Genomic DNA, 22,226 nt, shown 5'->3' with positions numbered 1-22,226 from the left:
CCCTCCAAACCGTGCCAGCAGCTTGGGATGACATGTTCAAATCCATGAGCCTACAGGGACATTTCAACTACCACAGTCCCCAACAGGAATCCTCACCACTATTCACTGGCTTTTGTTTTCTGAATCTTTTTTTTTTTTTTTTTTTTTTTTTTTTTTTTTTTTTTGAGTCAGGGTTTCTCTGTGTAGTTTTGTGCCTTTCCTGGAACTCTTTGGAGACCAAGCTGGCCTCGAACTCACAGAAATCTGCCTACCTCTGTCTCCCCAGTGCTGGGATTAAAGGCGTGTGCCACCACTGCCCGGCCTGAGACTGAATCTTAATGTACTTTTGATTTGTGTTTCTCTGAATGTTTTTGAAAAATGTGTTGGTTAGCTATTGGTATTACTGTCTTCCTTTAAGATTTATGTATATATGTATGTATGTAATGTATATATGTATGTACATGTGTATGTAGGTATGTATTATGTATTTATTTATATGTATAAGTATTTTGCTTACATGCCTGGTCCTTTGTTAGCTATTTGCGTTTACTGTCTTCTTAAAGATAGATTTATCTATCTATCTATCTATCTATCTATCTATCTATCTATCTATCTATCTATCTATCATCTCTCTCTCTCTCCATATATATATATATAAGCATTTTGCTTGCATGCCTGGTTCCCAAAAGTTCAGGATAGGGTGCTCAGTTCCCTAGAACTGGAGTTAGGAACATGGATGCTGGAAATTGAACCTGGGTTCTCTCCAAGAGCAAGTGCTCTAAACTGCTCTCCAGCCCCTGTGTTTTCTTTCTCAAAACATGTCTCCTCAGTTCATTTGCTATTTTAGGTTGGGGTATTAGTTCTTTTCATGTTTGTTTTTGAGTTCTTCATTTCTTTTGGGTATCAATCTCTTGTCAGATGAATAGCTGACAATTTTTCTCATCATCATGCCTCAGTATTCTCCTGGCTCTGCCTCTACAGTGCTGGGATTAGAAGTGTGTGCAGGCCAGGCGGTGGTGGCACACACCTTTAATCCCAGCACTCGGGAGGCAGAGCCAGGCGGATCTCTGTGAGTTCGAGGCCAGCCTGGGCTACCAAGTGAGTTCCAGGAGAGGCGCAAAGCTACACAGGGAAACCCTGTCTCGAAAAACCAAAAAAAAAAAAAAAGTGTGTGCCTTTAAGCTCTGCTTGCTACCTGGGTTATGAGGGTGCCATCTTCATGCTCTCATGGCAGGTACTTTTTAGACTGGACCATTTCCTGTTCCCACCTTAAGCTCTGAAGACTTGAATCTGTTTGCATTGATCGTTTTACAGGACAAAATGGGGATCTGGCTCTATTCATTTACATGGGATATCCAGCTTTCTCATTACCATTTGTTAAAGAAGCTGTCTTTTTTTCTAGCCAAACATTTAAACACTTTGTTGAGAATCAGGTGGCTGTGGCTATGTGTGAGCTCCAGACTTAGATAGCAAGGGAATCTGCGGCTTGTTTGGTGACCTGGTCAAACACTGTGGCTTTGTGAATATTTTCTAACAAGATCATAGAACCTTTTTATTCAGTCCCCTCCCCCAGTGCTTCTAAACCAAGTCACATCCAATTGACAAATCCTATTTAGAAAATTCAGTGTACATTCAGTTTATATAATCATTAATCTCGAGAAACAGGAGCAGGTTTGGTTGGCAAATGTATCTTCTCTTTTTATACTTCTTTTAAATTTCTATGTTTGACATATGCTTTATGCTGTTTTTTTTTTTCCTCATATAAGAAAATCTCTCTTCCTCCACGCTTGTGAAACTTCTCATCTACTAATTTTATCAACCTGCCCTTTAACATCTTTGCTCTAGAGTCCCCTTGATCATGTCAGGTGTGGTGTGTAGATGAACTGTTTCTTTTCTCCATGTGGAAAGCCAGGCTTTCCAAAATCACTTGCTAAATTGTCTGTTACCTGATCTTTGACACTGCCTTTATATCATTATATATCTTTGTAATCCATATATCTGTGTCTGAGGTTTCTCTTCTTTGCTTTTATGGTGTTTTCTGTTTTTAGCCAGTACCATATGGCTTGTATAAATGTGACTTTGCAAAATGTCTAATTACTAATCCCAGAGAAGTACTCACTTTTTCAGTGTTGACCATCTGTCCATATGAAGCTTCTATGTGTTCTCCCATGTAAATTTGAACAGGTGATTGAATTTCTAATTTTTAAAATTATGTTTACTGTGTGTGTGTGTGTGTGTGTGTGTGTGTGTGTGTGTATCTGTAAGTGTGTGATCAAGAGTCAGCTTAATAAACACAGTCATTTTTACCATATTAATTTTGCCAATCCACGAGTACAGAACGTCTTCCCATCGTCTATTGTGTTCTTCAAGATTCTGTAGTTTTTGTTTTATTTTGTTTTTTGAGACTGGGTTTCTCTGTGTAGTTTCCATGCCTGTCCTGGATCTCTCTCTGTAGATCAGGCTGGCCTCAAACTCACAGAGATCTGCCTAGCTCTGCATGCCCGAGTGGTGGGATTAAAGGCGTGGGCCACCACTGCCCGGCTAAGAGTCTGTAGTTTTTATTGTCATGTTTATTCCTAGATGTTTTATTTATTTATTTATTTATTTATTTATTTATTTATTTATTTATTTATTTGGTTTTTCGAGACGGGGTTTCTCTGTGTACCTTTGCGCCTTTCCTGGATCTCGCTCTGTAGATCAGGCTGGCCTCTAACTCACAAAGATCTGCCTGCCTCTGCCTCCCGAGTATGGGATTAAAGGCATAAGCCACCACCGCCCGGCTCTATGTTTTATTTTTTGAAGCTAACATGAATTTTTTTCTTCCTGATTCCTCCTCATTCAGAAAGTTTGTTAAACAGAAAATTCTGTATTGAATTTGTAGTCTGTTTTATTGTTGAAGTGTTTAGCAGACCCAAGAGTGTTTTTGTTATAGTCTTTACAGTATAGATGCATGTCAGCTGCAAATAAGGATAATTTGACTTCTACTTTTTGTATTTGTATCACGATATTTCTTTTTCTTTCCTTATTGCTCTGGCTAGCACATCAAGTACATTAGCAAAGTGGTGAGAGCCTGGGCACACTTACTGGTTCCTTATCTTAGAGAACTAGCTTCCCCCCACTCCATTTAGTCCAATGCTGGCTGTAGGTGTAGAGGTATATTCCTTCCAGTTTTCATTTCTTCAGAGCTTTCTTTTTAGGAATGGATGACTTACCAGAAGTCCTCTCTGTTCTTATTGAGATGATTACGTAATTTCTGTCCCTCAGGTCATTTATGTGTTCTATTACTTTTTACTTATTACATTGAATCGCCCTTTGCATTCCTAGAATGAAGTCAACCTGGTGGTAGTATAGGATATTTGAAATGTATTGTTGAATTTGGTTGGTAATAGTTTATTAAGTTTTAGCCATGTTCACATGTTCATTGAGAAAATTGTTTTATAGTTTTCTTTCTTTTTTTTATTGACTGATTGATGGTTACACATAGTAACAAACTTTATTGAGGCAATCCTGTTTATTGAGGCAATCCTGGTTTTGTGAGATGATATTGGAAGAATCCTTCCTTTTCTACTTCATGGACTATATTTGAGTCAAGTGATTGTAATTTTTATTTAAACTCTGGTAGAATCTACCCAACCTAAGGCTTTGCCTTTGTCTGTGAGATTATTTGCTAATTTTGTTTTTTTTTTCTTTCTTTTCGTTAGTTTGGTTAAAGGTCTGTGGATCATATCTTTTTAAAGACCCAACTCTTGGGTTCCTTGATTCTTCATTTTATTTTAGTTACATCAATTTATGTGATAAACTTTATTTTTGTCAACTAATATCTGGTTTTTCTTTTTCTTGTTTTTCTAAGATCTTGAGATACATTTATTTCCTTTGAATAACAATGATTTTGTTTAATGTAGTACTCATAGTTGTAGACTTCCTCCTCAGAGTTGCCGTGTTGTATTCCCAATGTTCTTGTGCTTTCATTGTCATTTAATTCTAAGAATTTTGTAGTTTCCACCCTAACTTTTTTAAATGGCCCAGCAATCACTGAAGAGTCTATTATCTAGGGCCTGTGAGCTAGCTCAGTGGGTAAAGACACTTACTGCCAAGCCTAAAGACCTGAGTTGGGTCCCTGAGATCTGCATGATAGAAGCAGAGAATGGGCTCCCATCAGCTGTCTTCTGACCTCCAGACATACTCCTTGGCATGTGTGCTTCCACACATACATACACAAAGTAAATAAAAATAAAATATTAAAAGAAGGAGTGGGCTGGGCGGTGGTGGCACATGCCTTTAATCCCAGCACTCAGGAGTCAGAGCCAGGTGGATCTCTGTGAGTTTGAGGCCAGCCTGGTCTACAAAGTGAGTTCCAGCAAAGGCGCAAAACTACACAGAGAAACCCTGTCTCGAAAAAAACAAAAAACAAAAACAAAACAAAAACAAAAACAAAACAAAAAAGGAGTGGATTGCTCTGCCAGATGTGGTGGATCACACTAGTAATTATATTATTTGGGAAGCTGAGGCAGAAGGATTGCCCTGAGTTTAAGGCTATTTTGGGCTGACTAGTAAGACCCTGTCTGAAATGAAGTGCACTGTTCTATCTCCATGTATTTGTAAAACTTCTTTTCATAAAAAAGCTATTTTATATTTTTGTTTATGGGTATATTGATGTAAATATATACATGCATGCAAATGCCCAGAGGTGCCAGACAAAGTGTAGGCAGAAGTTTCTGACCACCAGCCAACTCCTAAATAACCACACAGAGACTTATTATTAATTATAAATGCTCGACTGATAGGTTAGGCTTGTTACTAACTTAAACTAACCTATATTTATTTATTAATTACTTGCCACATGGCTTGGCTTGTTACCTCATTTTCTACACATCCTGCTTCCTCTGAATCTGGGTGGTGACCTCTCATCTCCATCATCTTCCCAGCATTCTCTCTGCCCTGAAAATCCTGCCTAGCTATTTGCTGTTTAGCTTTTTATTAAACCAATCAGAGAAAAAAAATCAGTATAAAAATGCTGTTGCATAATACAAAGATGTCAGATACCCCAGAGCTGGAGTTATAGGCAGTTGTGAGTCATCCAATGTGGTATTTGAATCAAGTCACCTAGAAGATCAGGAGATGCTTGTAACCACTGAGCTGTCCTCTGGGCCCTATTTATGGATCAGATAGTGGTCTGATGAGCTCTCCTTTCCTTTCAATTTAATTTTAGAATAGATTCTAGTAGTTGTTAATCCATTGCTTCTCTAATCAGCCATCTTACCCTGGAGGCCTTTTCATTCACCCCCTACCCCAAACCTTTTTGAGCATAGGCTATCTCCTCTGCCTGTCTGAAGAGGGGATTCTTCTATTGTAGCGGTTCTCAACCTTCCTCTTGCTGTGACCCTTTAACACAGTTCCTCATGTTGCAGTGACCCCCAACCATAAATCTACTTCCATTGCTACTTTATCACTACACTCTTGCTACAATTATGAGTGGTAATGTAAGTATCAGGTATGCAGGATATCTACTAATATGAGACCCCAGAGGTTGAGAACTGATGATCTATTGTCATGTGTTCTGTCAAAACAACGGCAACTACAGTAAAACAGAAAGTGAAGCTAACCTGGCATGATGATGTCCCAACACTCAGAAGGCCGAAGAAAGAGGGCCATGAATTCCAGTGTTGCTTAGGGTGTAAACTAGTGTAATAAGGAAAGAAAGGGTAAGAGGCAATAGTTAACTGCATCACATAGGCCAGTGGAAGGCCAATAAAGAAGAAACTCCTATTTTCACTGTGGGGGAGGACACAAATGAGCAAAGATCCAGAGACTTTCTGCTCAATGTGCTCCAGAGCCTACATGCTGTATTTTGTCTACAAGTTTGTGGCTCTTGTGTGAGCTCAGTGTTTTCTTACTGGTTAACACATGTAACATGCTTTCCTCTTGACTGTCCTCTGAGGGCTTCATTGTCTTTAAAACACAGTAGTTCCTAAGGATTTGACTATATCTGGTTTTCCTTTTTTGAGCTGAGGATTGAACTCAGGGCCTTGCACTTGCTAGGCGAGCGCTCTACCACTGAGCTAAATCCCCAACCCCTGTATCTGGTTTTCAACTTTTCCTCCTCCTCAGTTCTTCTAAATGTGACTAATAATGTAACTGGTTTTAAGCAGACTGCTTTAAAATCTGTTCCTGATTGGGCTTGGGTCATTTGAACTAGGTTGTGAGCCCCTGCGGGGTACAGACCACATGGTCTGTTTCTTTTCTGTCTTAGTGTAGAACTTTTGCCAAAAGCTTTCCTCAGCACTGGTGGCTGACTCAGAAGCAGAAGGTCCCTGGAATAAGAATGAGGGTGGCAAAGTTGATATCCAGTTTTGGCACCGCCACTGTCCAGTCTTATGATGCTGGCAAATTCTAGAACCTTCTCATTGCTTAGCTAGTTCTTTGAAATTGTGATGATAATCCCTTCTCTGCCAGGATTTGGCATGTGGCTCAGTGGCTAAATACCGTGTTTAGCATGCCTGTGTTTAGCTTGCCTAAAGCCCAGGGTTACCACTCAATACCAAAAATTAAACAATAGGAAAAAAAAAATCCTTGGTCTGCCTATTTCACAAGATACTGACAGATGTTGATTGACTTTTACCCCCACAGAGTTCTGTCCACAAGAAGGATTTTCTAAGGTTGTGGTGGTACCTGGTTATACTAACAAGTACTTAGGAAGTTCAGTACTAGAGATGGCTTGAGTACATGCATTCAAGGCCGGTCTGAGAAATATAGTGACATCTTTTCTCAAGTGTGTGTGTGTGTGTGTGTGTGTGTGTGTGTGTGTGTGTGTGTGTGTGTTTATACATTTTATATTGCTACTGGTCACAGGTCCAGCAGACTTCTAGTGCTGAGATGAGAGATTTTGATTCTTCCTTACACAGGAGGATTCCTCTGTTCAGTGTGATGAGAAACAGTTCCTTCTACTTTTACCCTAGCAGCTGTTCCCATGTTTATCTAGCTCTTTGAGTTTTGTTTATTGAGGCAAGAGGAACATTTGCAGTTAGTGCTTGAATGTGAAGCTAATTCTATATGCATAAAGCTGTGTTAGTTGCAATGTGAAGCTGAATGTGGAGATGGAGGGAGGGAAGATTCGGGAGAGGGGGGTCAGATTCACTGGGGAGCATTAATGGATAGTGAGTCCCTAGGCTGTCATCAAATGAATTGTTTTGAATATGAGTTTAATAAATATAGTAAAATAATTAATCTAAGCTTTTTAAAATAAGAATAAAAATAACCTGAAGTTATGGATTCTATCTAGCAGGTCTTGTGGGCTCTTTTTTTTGTCTGTTTTAGTTTCGTTTCCGTTTTCATTTTTAAGGACAGTGTCTTTCTATGTAGTGCAGTACAGGCTTGCTTGGAACCTACTATGATTCCAGGCCAACTTTGAAATCACAATCCTCCTGCTTCAGCCTCCTTGCTACTAGGAAGACAGGCACACGTCACCATGTTTCTCATAAGCAAGGTATTAAATATTGCCTTTTAAAGTACAGTTTACTGGATGTAAAAATAAAATAAAAGTAGGTGATCTGTGCTTCCTTTTAAACGATTTCATAATAAATGTGTGATTTCCTTCCTTTAAAGTGAACCAAATACTTATTGACTGCATTTGCAAGTACTGAGTATGTAATTTGTATCTTTGAAAAAAAAAATTATTCTTTTTGTGTGTGGGTGTTTTGCCTGCATGTATGTATGTGTACCATATGTATGTTAGTGCTCTTTGAGGCCATAATAGGAAGTTAGATAACCTGGAACTAGTGTTACAGATGATTGTGAGCTGCCATAGGATGCTGGGAACTGAACCCAGGTCTTTGCAAGAGCAGTGCGTGCGTGCTATTAATCACTGAGCCATTTCTCCAGCCCTAGCCCTTAAAAAAAGAAGTGTGTGTGTGTGTGTGTGTGTGTGTGTGTGTGTGTGTATGTGTGCATGTCTGTAAGTGCTGTAAGTGTGCCATGTGTGTATGTACATGGGTACATGGGAAGCTCGGAAGAGGGCCTTGGGGTCTTTGGGGCTGGGATTAGAGATGGTTTGTGAGCTATCCACTGTAACTGGTGTGAAGTGAACTCAGGTACTCTAGAATAGAAGAACCTCTCTTAACCACTGGGTCCCACTATATTTTTTAAGAACAATAATAATGAGAAGAATACTAATTAATGTTTACTTGGTATTGTTTCAAAATCATTACCAAGATATTAATGAACAAACGGGATTAATGAAGATGGCGATTTCAAGCTTGGGGATGAGGAAACTGGACTAGTGTAGTATAGGAATAGAAAGAGTGGTAGCCTAGCATTCTACAGGCCTTTGGCCAGCTGTGTGGGCTTTGCAGTTGCCAGTAACAGAGGCAACACCTATACCAGCCCTCCTTGACAGGCTGCTGCCCACTGCAATGCTGTGTGCATGTCCATTCAACAGATTTGGCTTTGGTCAGTTGGTCTGGTTTTGGTACTCTGTACCAAGCAAATACAGATTATGGCTCAGTTGATCTGAAAGAGAATAAAGACGTGAATAGCTGAACACATTCAAATGTACAGGATGACTATTTTTATTAGTATGATTGACATGTTTTCATTTAAGAATCAGGGAAATTAGGGAACCAAGAATGCTTTGGAATGTGAGTCTGTGTGGTCAGGGGTGGAACACACAAACAGACCCTGATGGACTTCTGGTTCTGGGTCTCAGTCAGACAGTGTGTACAGAAGAAGTAGGGTTGAATTTAGATGGTGTCAGGGCAGTCTGTTCTGCACATTTATTTATTATGTGGTCTAGGCTGGCCTAGATCTACTACATACCCAAGTTTGGCCTTGGACTTACAATCTTTCTGCTTCAGCCTCCCAAGTACTGGGATTATAGATACATGTCATCATGCCCTTCTCTCCAAGGCATTCCATCCAGTGGGTGAGTGTATTGTGATGAAATCCTCAGTCCTCAACTTCTGGAAGAGACACAGAAGCTCATAACTCTGCCCACTTCTCTCAACCAGTCAGATTGTTTTCTCTAGACAGAAAAGAAAGCTCAGTATATTCCAGTGGAGACTAGCTGGGAAAGACAAAGGCTCTCTCCCTTTTCTATCACAAAGACTTGACTCTTAAATAAGCTGGATTCTCTCTTGCAAAATCAGGTGCCCACTTTGTTTAATTTTCTCATTTTAAAAATATTTGAGATGCATGTTTCATATCATCAAACAATATTTCTATGTGGTGCTTGGAATTCAACCTGAATCTTGACAAATATTAAGCAGAACTTTGCCATTGAGTGACTTCCCTTGCCCTTTTGTGAAATCACTTCTGTGACACTCTTCACCATGTAACCCAGGCTGGCTTGGACCTGGCTGTGTAGATCAGGCTGGCTTCAAACTTGAGATCATCCTGCTTCGACTTCTTGAGTGTTGGCATGAGATCTTTTAAATAGCAGATTTAAGACATTTTACTATGCAAATTTGCCTCCCCTGTGAGGTAGAAGTTTAATGAAATCCTAAGAATCTATTTCTCGACTTCATTCATCATCTATATTACTAGTGTCATAGTAGTTTCATCCCCCCTCCCTAACTCTATTCCTGCCTTCTAATAGCCTGCTATAAAATAAATCCCAGGATTATTTTTTTTAGCATCAGATACTTCATAATACATCTCAAAAACAATTCTATTCTACACTTTATCCTTCTGTGTTCAGTAACCTTGAAATCAAACAACTTTGGACTGCAGATGTTAAAAACAAACACTGTGAGTGTAATGAACACATGTAGTGCTGTAGGACATAGAAATATGAAGTAGGAATTCAGCTGAATATGGCAAAAGCCATACCTGGAAGAAGCCAAGGGCCTTTCCAGAGAATAAAGCCAAGACTTAAGGAGTCTTGGTGGATATTTGGCTTTTGAATGTTCGTCTTTTCCTATTATGAATTTCTCATGTGCTATTGTAGCTTTTCCATTCCCAGAATGGTGTGTTTGATCACTCATTGGGCACAATTTCCCCTATACAGTTCACGTGTTTGGATAACACTTCCCAACTGTGCTAACAGCAGTCACACAGCCAGACCCCTAACTTCAGGCCTTTCTGTAATCATCATTAGCAACACCCAGCCAGGACCTTCTCTGGACAAAAGTATCTTGTCTGAGATACTTCCCTGACTTTCTAAGAACAGACTGCAGATAGATAGCATCCAGACTATCTGTTAGAGAAGGCCAAGGGGATGTGCTAATTCAGCTTAACCTTTTTTCTTCTAAATCCTATCTCTAACAATTAACTCAGAACTAAAGGGCTTTTACCTACTAGGTAAAAGCTGTGAGTCAGGTTGCCAGGCTACCTAGTGCACTCCCTTGTCCTTCCAGAAAGTGGCAGAACCAAGACAGATATGGCTCCAAAGGAAAGGAAGGCAGTTTTATTGCTACTCATGACTTAGTGACATATACACTTCTAACATTTTAACTAACCACTTCTAAGAACATAGTGTGAGCACATACATTCCCTTTCTTAGATCTAGTAACGGAATTTAGCCCTCAGTCAATTCATTCCCCATTAGCCGCTTCCCTTTCCAGTGGCTATGACAGGTGACAATTACTGCTCTTTGTGTGGATCTTATCACCCCTCTTTTGACCTTGTAGGAATTCAAGCCTGGTGACCTTGTCTTGGCCAGAGCATTGCTATTGCATGGGTACATAACTGTAGACCTCAGCCACTGAGGAAGGACTAGATTCGGGAATGAGAAGAATGAGGTAGAAGATGAGGAAAAGCTAGATGAGGGAGAACAAGATGAGAAAGAACTAGATGAAGATAGAACTAGATGGGAGAATTAAGATAGAATTTAGAGGGCAGCAGATAAATGCAGAGAGAAATCAGGCGAGAAGGGACTAAGCACGAGAGCAGAAAAGAAGCTGTGTGGAGGGAGAACTGACTCAGAAGAACAAAGTGTATGGACTAAAGAGTTTCCTGTACGTAGATTCGTTTGATATCTTTACGATTAGATTCCTCAGCTGGTTGTTAGATTCTTCCACAGACCCTGAGAAAAGGCTCTGGGGGGGGGGCTGCCCCCCAAAGTCTTTGTTAATCTAGCCTCTCCTCCTTCCTTATTCCCTAGATAATATGTTATCACACCTCCTTATATAATATTCATATTGTATTGGATATTATAATTTAATATAGAGATAATGTGCAGTATTTAAGGGATGTGTATATGTAAACACAGTACACTGAGCATCCTTGGACTTGGATGTGTATGGTCCATGGCAGGGGCCCTGACGTTAGTCCTCCATTGATTCTGAAGGACAGCTATAGGCTATAATGGAATTATTTGGATGTAAATAAACTTGACTGTGTAGAGTAACTAATCCCTTTTCGGAACTTGTTACCTAAAATGGACAGTAGGTGTATTCTAACATATAGTTTGATGCATGATCAGTTATTTTCTGTTTCTCAGGGTTGGGGGCAGTATGTATTCATGACTGGTTGAATTAGTGATTCAAAATCTCCAACATTAGTAGGCTGCCATGTCTATTTCATTTCTATTTCAGCTACAAAGTTTCTGAGTGTGGAAGTGGAAGCTTTTCCTGTATTTTCAAATTTCTCAATTGACCTTTTTTTTCTCCAATGGGTTTTCTGTGTCTTTGATATCCTCTAAGTGAACATTATCCTATCAGGGACAAGAAAAAGATGTTTTCTAATTCTGTCACTTCTTTTGTATCTTTAGGTTGATGATTTTTCTCTTCTGAATTGTTTTTTATATTCTTTAGGTACATTTTAGCACCCCAGAATACAATTTAATACAGGGAAAGAATGCTTCATTGCTGTTTTTTTTTTTTTTTTTGGAGCTGAGGCTCGAACCCAAGGCCTTGTGCTTGCTAGGCAAGCGCTCTACCGCTGAGCTAAATCCCCAACCCTTCATTACTTTTTTTTTTTTTATTAATTCCCTGATACCTGCGGATTGGGATCCTAGCATTGTCTAGCAAAGAGAGTTTTATTTTTTCAATCATTTTAATATATTCACTGTGATTTAAATATACTGAATTCAATTATTTTTGTTTTTTCAATAGAATGGTACTTAATGATTATATAACTGCCTCTCATGTGAATAGGGGCATCTTTAAAAGACTAAAAATTGCCAGGCATGGTAGAATCTGCCTCTAACTCCAGTACTTAACAGTGGTTGAAGGGAGATGATAACCATAACTTTGATAGCAGTTTAATCTACATACTGAGTCTCAGGCTAGTGAAGGCTTCACAGTGAGAAACTGTCTGAGAAAATGAAATTGGTTCAGTGAGATGGCTCAGTAGGTAAAGATATTTGCCACTAAGCCAGACTGTTTGATCTCTAGCACCAGATGGTGGTAGGTAAGAACTCACTGTCCACACATACTGTAGCAATGTACACACACACACACACACACACACACACACACGGATAAATGTAATAAAATGTAAAATACCCATTAAAACAAAACCCAAATCCAATATGTTTTGCTGTTGAACACTTTAGATTTGCCCTGTTTCTGACGTGTCTCTAATTTATTCACTATGGTGTTGGGGCTATGCTAAATGTTTCCCATACATTTTCTCATCTTATCTTACTAACCGTTAGATTAGACTCTTGAGGTTGCTGAATTGACCCCTAACATGTTCCCTGTCCATAGTGTGGATGAGGCTTAGGTTTCAGAAATAGCAGAGCAAGGAACTCAGTAAGGCTTTGGTGACGTGGTGGTTTTGAGTTCTCTCTTCTTCCCAAATCTCCCCCTCTACAATACACCCTTCAGGGGTTTCTATAGCTGTCTTCACGTTCTGTCTAGTTACATTGTCACTTATACATATGTGGTTAGTGTGGCCATCACCAAGGCTGCACAATTTCATAAAAAGGAGTACGTGTACATTCATGGGATTATAAGAGAGACCGTGAAAGATTCAAGTCCTGAGCCTTTGTCAGGACATATAAGTATGTTGGTAGGGAATCCAGAAAAGGGAATTTGAGGGAAAGTGGCCATCAAAGGAGAGAAAATAGAAGGGACTCTCATGAAGAGAGGCAAGTGTCTTAAGGGGCAAGTGGAAAAAACAACGTCATTGGCTGTGTTGTAGTTTGAATGTGAAAGTAGGCTACATGTTCATGTGCTGAAGCCAGCTGATCATGTTATTTTAATGATGATGGAAGCCTTGGTGGGGGTCTAGCTGGAGATGACTTCTTGAGGGTGTCTTGTCCCTGGACCTTTTCCCTCTGCTTTCTGCCTACTATCAGGTGAGTTGCCTCACCATATGGTACCTCTTCTATGATCTTCTGATGCATTATAGCTCTGGAATCACCCATGGACTATGAACTGTAACAGGGAACTAAAACTAACATTCTTTCATTTAAGTTGTTTTCCAGAGGTGTTTGACATAATAACAGAAAGTCTGACTCATATAGGTACTACATTGCTTACCAGTTTCTAGGTTTGTTTATTTATTTATGTTTTAAGCATAGATGGAAATCATTAGAACATGCTGAGCCAGGAGTAGAGGGATAAAGGCAATGACTGTCTACGATTCCAGCTAGTAGTTTTTTATGTGAAGGAAGTTCTCCACCTCCAAAAAATGCAACAGTAACTGGGAATAAAGAGGGTTGTAGGTTCAAGGGATATTTATTTATTTATTGGTTGTTTGATCAAGCCCAAATTCTTATGCATACTAGGTTAACCATCTCCCAGTGAACTATATCCCCAGGATGGACATTCTCTGGAAAGTGAGCTTTGAAGGACATAGCATTTGTTGAATGGTGGGGCTGAAGAGGGAATGTCAAGAGGTTAATGGGCAGCAGAAAGTAATCAGAGCAGGAAGTGACCCAGTGTATGAGCTTTCAAAGTACCTTATGCTTTTAAATTATTTGAAAATGTTTGTGGGAACAAAGGATAACATTTCCCACTCACTTTCTTGTCCCTTAAATGTGTCAGAATTTAAATAAGATGGCTTCTTGTGAGAGGGTTTCAGGACAGGGAAGTCCTCTAGGGGCAGCCAAATTACCACTGTTAGCACAGGCAGAGCAACTTTCTGGGCATGGTTCTCAACCTAAGGCCTGATGATATTTGGTTAGAGACATTTCTCTGACTGTTACAACTGGAAATGGAGTGTTTGTGCTGCTGGCATCTAGTGATAGTGACCTGGGCTGCTGCTCTAGGCATGGGCAGCCACCTCATCCACAGCACTGAGTTATTGCAGACTGGGTTTAAATAGCGTGCAAACTGAGGTTCCCAGCAAAAAGGTACACCAGTTAAAGACTAGATGAGGCTGACTGACTGTAGTGCCCTTAATAAGCATTTATTGCTGCTTCAGTGCTTAATCTAATATCCCTGTGATAATCACTAGCCCAAGGGCTAAAGAGGTCATCTGAGGCCTAGAACAGATTTCCCTGCTTGGCTGTCACCTGTCTACCTTATTGACTCACTAATGTAGGTCTTTGTTGTTGTTGTTAGTTTGCTTTGTTTTGTTTGTCCTTTTCTGGAGACAGGGTCTCACTGTGTGGTGTGGCCCAGAACTTGCTATGTAGACCAGGCTGGGCTGGAACTCATGGTGATTCACCTGCTTCTTTCTAATGAAGACTAGGATTAAAGGTGTGTGCCACAACCTCTGGTAATACCAGTATATCTTTAAGTGCCTTGATTTATGACTTTCTTTGTTTTGTTACTGCAAAAACTTCATGAAACTATTACCATGTTGATCATGGTATTTGAGGCAACCAGAATCTCTGTTCCTGAAACAGTCATTCATAACTGGTTGGAGAGTAAGCTATCTCTTGGTCCCTGTGAGATAAGAGCTGTAAATATGTATCATAGTTTGGAAACTCTGGATAAAGAATTTAGGGCTACTTTCCCATCACAGAACTGGAGTTCAAAGGGTTTTAGTGCCTTCTCTTTTACCCTCTTTGATAATCTGTGACCTTTGGGCACATACTCATTTACTCTGCTATGTGAACTCACACACCAAGTCCTGTGCCCTGGCTTTTTCTCTTGTCATTTTTGTTACATGATGTCTGAGTTGTACAGAAGTACCATAGTTGTGTGAGAACTGTTTTTCAACCACTTTGTCTGTGTAACCATTATGCACACAATGGATAGGCTTTGATAATTAACCACTTGAGATTTGAGATGTAGTTTCCTGGGTATTAATTCTAGTTAGGTGAAGATAAACTTCATTTCTGTAGAGGAGAAACCTTTCATTTCACTTAAAAAAATGTATTGGAAGATCAAAGAATGTCCTAACGACCTAGGGGAATGGAGAAAATAGGTGCTTTTTTTGCTGGCTTTGTTGTATTGCATTTTGAAGACACTTTTTGAGATGAGTTATATTTTATAGACAGAAATGGGAAGAGGCATAAGACTTTCATGTCATGTTTTTGGTAGAATTGTATGTTTATGTTTGAAATTCAGGATGAGGCTTTATGTAGCTCAGTGGTAAGGGGACTTCTCTAGTTTATGGAAGGCCTTGGGTTGACTTATAGAACGCACAGCAACCAACAAAAATTTACTTCTCATATCTAATGTGTAGATTGGAGCCTGGTTTTGTAAAACTCAGAGCTAACAGCAGATGCTGTATTTTCAAAGGTGGTTTAAAAGCATCCAACCAGGTAGGGATATATGACCTATGTGGCCCCCAAAGCCACAGATGTTGACTATTTGGTCCTTGGTAGAAAGAGTCGGATGGTGCAACCATGTCAGTGGGCGGGCTCTCTCTCAGGATTCCTCTTGGCTCCCTGGTCATTTGATGGTTGTTGAGAGAAGTCAGATGAGACACACGAGGCACAGTAGAAGACTTTACAACAGAAGGAGGTACAGCACTCTAAGCAGATGGCCAAAGAGACCACTATGCTAATCTGCATTTTACTTAAGGTTGTCTACATATTATTGCCTCCTTCTTTTCCTCATCTCTTTTCTTTCTTTTAAGGCAGGGTCTCATGTAGATAAGGTTGGCCTTGAGCTTTCTTTGAGTCAAGGATAGCCCTGAATGTCTGATTCCTCCACCTCTCAACTGTTGGGATTATACACATGTGCCACCATGCCTCATTTTGGTGTGTGCTAGTTTTAAAGCCCCTAACACAGGCTGCTTTTCCTAAGGGGTGTTTTCCTGTCCAGGTGATTGATAGGACAATTTGGATTGATTCCTAAGGAGAGGACAGTACCAGAAAGCCCCAGGTTAGAAAGTGATATTATAAGGTAGTTATCAACTTTTGATACCCAGTTCATAATATGTTGTGCCCAAAGTCAGAGATATAAGTGAGACTCTACTCTTTGACCAGTAATCAGGATCCTGCATTTTTATTTTTTGGTTTTATAAGCTGGTAGTTAGCAGAGAAAATTCTATCTTACGTGATCTCTAACCTCTTAATATCTAACTAGCTACTGTAATGGGATTGACATCATTTATGGAACTAAGGTCTGGCTGTTGACTTACAATGAGCCAGTGAAGTTGAGAGGCAAAGTGTTGAGAGGCAACAGTGATGACTTCATTCAAAAAGCAGGTTTGGAAAGGAGAAAGGGATTTTCCCATGTGCCGAAATTCATAGGGGAGGGGGCAGTATCCAGTAGCCAGAAGGATTGGGGGCAGGAGGGTGTCTTTCTCAGTGGGCCCTTGTGCATCTTGAGAGAGAGGCAATGTTCTGGAGCCAAAGGGATTCAGGAGTATTTCTTGGTGGGCCCCTGTGCATCTTGAGAAGGAGTGGTATCCAGGAGCAGGAAGGATTGGGAGATCTTTCTCCGTGGGACCCTATGTGTACAGAACTTTAGAAAGGAATGGGTATGAGTACTGCAGCAGTTACCAGGTGACACGGGTTCTAAAGAAAGACCATGTAGCCGTTAACATCTGTATTATTAATTTGAGACCTCTCTTTCAAATTTAGAATGCCAAGCAATAGAGAGGTGGTATCTTAAAGGGTTACAGTAGGGCAGATGGGCAAAAGAAAGTGTGTGCATGCGTGTGTGTGTGTGTGTGTGTGTGTGTGTGTGTGTGTGTGTGTTCCCTTTTTATATTCTGACTAGAATATGAAAAAATATATATTATTGAATAACATAATAATCTAATAGACATTCTCCAAGTATTTATCTTTTCCCGCTTCAAGTTAGCAGGGTTACAGGCTATGAAGTCATACAGTTTCATGTATGACTTCAGTGAAGGGATAGGTATTAAAAAGAAAAGATTTCACAGTCATTTAAGTAAAATGGTCAGTTACAAAAGACAGTTTACAGAGGGATCTACAATGGTGAGGAACGACTCACAGAAGGTTTTTCAGGATGCTTGATTTTGACTTAAAGTTGAGAGATGGATTCTTGAGAAGGACAGACAATAAGATTCAAGAACTGAGGACAGTTGTGGAAGGGATCTGGAAGATTTTTCTCTTTCTTCTGCTATGGTTTGCAGTTGTAGATAAATGTTACAAGAGTTTCTGACTTTCTAAGGGTTGGTGTATGAGTAGTTTCTATTAGATTTTGACCTAACACTGGATCCTTCTTATTCCCCAGAATTGTGGAACCTATAACAAGATTAAATACCCATTGCACAGCTAGGGAGACTGTTATTTTCGGCCACAATTAGAAATGAGAGATAAAGTTGCAAATTATATTTTCAACCCTTGGATGGAAGAGATTTTATTTAAGTCATGAAAGAAGTGAGGGGGAGGCATGGGTGAATAGAGAGAGAGGTATTCATGTCTTTTATGGGTCTTGTTAGAGGTTTCCCAGGAATTTGAGTGACAGTTCTTTTTCTCCTTCTATAATATTTCCAGTCAATGGCATGGCACTTGTCACCTGTCTTGGCACTAGAGAGTGTGTCATTTAGCACACACATGGGAGTCTGATGAAGTGTGAGGTGCTCTGGCACTTAAGCTACTGTTTTCAGGCCAACCAGTTTCTAGTCCACCTGAAGAGGAATTTCTGGTTGACCTGTAACCTGTTCTGAATAATACACAGGATTAGAGTGGGACGGGAATTCAGCCAGCTCACCAGAACAGCACTCTAGGTTTAGCTAAAAAAGAGTAAGGAATGGACCCTGATTCTCATGCCTGTCTATCTTTAGAATCAAATAGTGACCAGTGGAGTAGTGGTGCCCAGGGTGCCCATCACTTTGTTTTTTTTTCCAAAATCATTGTAAGGCACAGGGAAGGTTGAGGCATGGACGAGGAGGACCTAGTCTTCTAGGGTCTGTTGTTAGTATTTTACTGTGTTATAGACATTGGTCAGTGTTCAGAGGGTGCACATGGAGATTATCAGGAACTTGTGTTCTGGAAGAAAGAGCAGGGTCAGGGAAACCTGGAAAGCAATAGAAATAGATGTGGTTTATTAAGAAATTGAAGGGGAAGTCACTGAGGAGAATAAGAGTGGGCAAGAGAGCTAGAGAGCTTCTGGGTTTCAAGGCCCAGAACCAAGAAAGTATCCATCCTTTTTTTTTTTTTTTTTGGTTTTTCGAGACAGGGTTTCCCTGTGTAGCTTTGTGCCTTTCCTGGAACTCATTTGGTAGCCCAGGCTGGCCTCAAACTCACAGAGATCCACCTGGCTCTGCCTCCCGAGTGCTGGGATTAAAGGCATGAGGCACCACCGCCCAGCTAAATATCCATCCTTTATAGATCATTTACCCAGAACCTACCTTCTTTAGCATTTAGAGACGGTAAAGCTTTTTTTGTTTATGCTGTTTGGTTATATGTAACCTGTGGTCATTGGGGTTTCCAGCCTTTCTCTACCACTGGTTCCCTCAGCTGTCAATCTTTTAATCATTACAATGTTTTAGTGTTCTTTGAGAAATTCATGCATGCATACATACATACATTTTGATTACCTCATATGAGTGTGGAGCATGGTAAATCTACCAGGGACTATATCCCTAAAGAAAACTGGGCCTGTCCCCCTTCGAGGCATCAGTGGACAGCAGCTCCTAGGCTGTGGGTCGGGGCTTGTGTGCTTCTCCCCTGTCTGTGCTGGAGCATTGACTGGCTTGATGTGGGCAGGTAACCATAGCTGCTATGAGTTCTTGAGCACTGCCGTGCCGAGGTGATACTGATTCACTCCAGGCCTTTGGTCCTCTTACAGTCTTTCTGCCTCTCTTCTTTGATGCTCCCTGAGCCTTACAGGGAGGGGCTGTAATACAGTTTATTTCTGAGTGGTCCACAGACTTTATTCTGTATGTCTTGCCATTTGCCTGTCTTGATACCTCTAAAACCTTCTTTTCTGCTGTGCTATCCCTCCTTCATGGTATTTCTCTTCTCTGGAGAAATAACAAAATATTTAAATTGAGACTTTCTATAGAACTGTTTCTTGGTTTAGAAATTCTTTAGACTTTTGGGGTTGGGGATTTAGCTCAGTGGTAGAGCATTTGCCTAGCAAGCACAAGGCCCTGGGTTTGGTCCTCAGTTCTGAAAAATAAAAAAAAATAAAAATTCTTTAGATTTTTAATTTTATTTTTTAAATTACTTTTGTTTTTTTGAGACAGAATTTTGAACAGCCTTGGCTGTCCTGGAACTTGCTATGTAGACCAGGCTGGCCTTGAACTCACAGAGATCCACTTGTCTCTGCCTTCTGAGTGCTGAGATTAAGGGTGTGTGCCACCACCAGCTGGCTTTTTAATTAAATTTAATTATTTTATTGATGTGTATGGGTGTTTTGCCTGCATGTATGTTTGCGTGTCATGTATATGAAGTGCCTGTGGAGGCCAGAAGAGGATTCCCTGGAACTGGAGCCATGGATGACTGTGAGCCACCATGTGGATTCTGGGAACAGAACCAGGGTCCTCTGTAAAAGCAGCAAGTCCTCTTAACCGCTGAGCCATCTTTCCAGACCCCACACGTAGCTGTTTCTATGGAACATCTGAAAACATTTCTACCGTTTTCCTTTTCAGGATGACTTTTATTTTCTGGCCAACTTTCTTGCCTTTTTTCTGGGCTGACACCGTTGCTTATGCCTCATTCTCTGTGTCTCCCTAGTACTGGGTGAGAGACAGTGAATGTCAGTTTCTAACATTTCTAGGCCCAAACTGTGGCTGTTTGACTTACTCACCATTTCTTCAAAGAATCCTCGGGAGAGTAAACAAAAAGAAAAGAGAATTGCTTGATTACATCCCAAAGGGCTGGAGGTTCTTTTCAGGTGGAGGATGTAGAGACTCAGTAACAGAGAGGGGATTCTCTTTTGAGGCAAGAGGCATTTGGGGACCTGGGAGAGCACACTCCTGCTGCCCTTTCCTGTGTGGTATCTGGCCTCATCCTGCAGTTTTGTTCATTAGGATCCTTTCGTCACGTAAGCAGCCTTGGAGACTGTTGCTCACTGGTGATGTTTACCATCCTCTCTCTGGAGAGTTCTGAGCCAGGTGATCTGCCAGCCCCCTCTAATGACTGTGTTTCCTACGCAGGGCGAACTCTGCTGGAAAAGCTGTTCAGCCAGCAGCAGAACGGGCCTCCAGAAGAAGCAGAGAAATTTTGCTCACGGATCATTGCCATGGGCCTTCTACTTCCTTTTAGTGACTGCTTCAGGGAACCATGTAATCAGAACGCTGGGTCGAGTTCAGCACCATTTGATGTAAGTAGGAGAATCCACTTCTGTCTGTGGGGTGGACTGCAGTTGGAGTAGCAGCTGTGATGTGTGTCTGCCCCAATTGCCCTATAATTTAAAAACAATGTGTGATGCAAGGCTTCCTCCCCTGGGCCACTCAAGGGCCCCGCTTGTCTATTTTCTATCCTTTTCTTTAGACTGTGTTATTAGATATAGTTTAGAAACAACAACAACAATAGTAACAAAAATCCGAATAGTCTCTGAGTAGTTTTCTAGCCTGATCTAATCAGGGCTGATTTTAAGATGGCTCAGAAATGTTCTTTTTGGTGGAGATTGAGCATGCATAGGCAAGGGTTTCTCACTCAACTACATCAGTATTTCTGTGCTGGTCACAGACATTCCATCAGAAGCTGCACCAAAGGGTAAAATGCGAGTCCCAATGGATCACAGGTTTCCATGGGCACTAGAATGCTATGCGAGTGTTTTCCCAACTCATTTGTGCACTAAACATTGACAAGAAGGAGCGGCCGCCTCTGCCCTTACCCAGGCCCCCACTCAGCAGAACTTATGGTGTGGAATGCAAAAGGCATGCTCATAACCCACCATGAATACCAGCACTGCCGGACTAGCATTTTCAAGCCAGAATATTAACTTTCTCAGGTATGTGGTCCATGTGTGGCATGGTTCTGAAAGCATGCAATTAAAGGTGAGACAGGCAAGAATTCTCATAGCTGTATGAGAAAGTTGGGGCATCTGGTTGGATCTCTTGTGCAGAGCCCAGGAACTGAGTGTTTGCGAACACTGGATTCTGATCACATGGGTAACTACATTCCTTTCAGTATTGCCAAATATACCTCAAAAGACAGTGAATGTGAACAGAGGCTGAGGTCAAGAGCTGCTTATAGAACCAGGTATGGTGGCTCATGGCCATAATCCCAGCACCTGGGAGGCTAATGCAGGAGGATCAAGAGTTTGAGGTCAGCCTGAGCTACACAGTGAGGCTTTGTCCTCAGAACCACTGAGTATGAAAAGCTGATTGTAAATAACAAAGTGTCCATGCTTGCTGCTTTCCTCTTCCTCCTGTTTACCAATCCTGAACTGTCCTCTTTCCCTATCTCCCTTTAGTATGAGAAGGAGAAATCTCATAAAATAGTCTGAGATTTCAGTTCTGGTCTGTGAGAAAAATATTCTGGGTAATGCTGTGACATGTGGACCTTCTTTAAGATTTATTTTTTATTAAGGTTTTTCTTGTTTTTGTTTTTGTTTTTTTTTTGGCAGGGCAGCTAATCACTGCTAGGTAGATCTTTTTCTCCCGTGGAAAGAATTAGATAATTTACAAAGTTTCCTCTCTTCCTGTGTGATTCTGGAGACAGAACCTGAGGACCGGAGTGGGATGTGTTGTAGAGCTACATTCTGGTAGATACCATTATGGTAATTTGGAGAAATAGTAAACACAATACAATAGAAACACTAGCTCTGTCCATATTGCACGCTATCATCTTTTTATAGCAGCCATTGCCATCTCCATCGGAACAGCCGTGACTGCTTGCACCTCAGAATCTAGCCTCTTTTTTTTTTTTTTTTTAAATATAATTTATTTAATTTTACTTAATGTGCATTGGTGTGAGAGTGTCGGATCCCCTGAAACTGGAGTTACAGACAGTTGTAAGCTGCCATGTGGGTGCTGGGAATTGAACCCGGGTCCCCTGGAAGAGCAGCCAGTGCTCTTAACCACAGAACCATCTCTCC

The 22,226-nt window shown here is 40.7% G+C and overlaps 1 protein-coding gene across 1 annotated transcript in view; it reads left to right on the top strand.

The window, feature by feature from the left end:
• Fmn2 (formin 2) overlaps positions 1-22,226 on the top strand; it is a 351,969-nt gene that overhangs the window by 17,225 nt on the left and 312,518 nt on the right. The window contains exon 2 of the mRNA XM_036202265.1: positions 20,338-20,504. Coding sequence (XP_036058158.1) covers positions 20,338-20,504 — 167 coding nt within the window. The remainder of the gene's footprint in view (positions 1-20,337; positions 20,505-22,226) is intronic.

This window comes from Onychomys torridus, chromosome 11 (genome assembly GCF_903995425.1).
Source record: "Onychomys torridus chromosome 11, mOncTor1.1, whole genome shotgun sequence".
NCBI lineage: Eukaryota > Metazoa > Chordata > Mammalia > Rodentia > Cricetidae > Onychomys > Onychomys torridus.
This window is presented reverse-complemented; position numbering and strand designations above follow the sequence as displayed.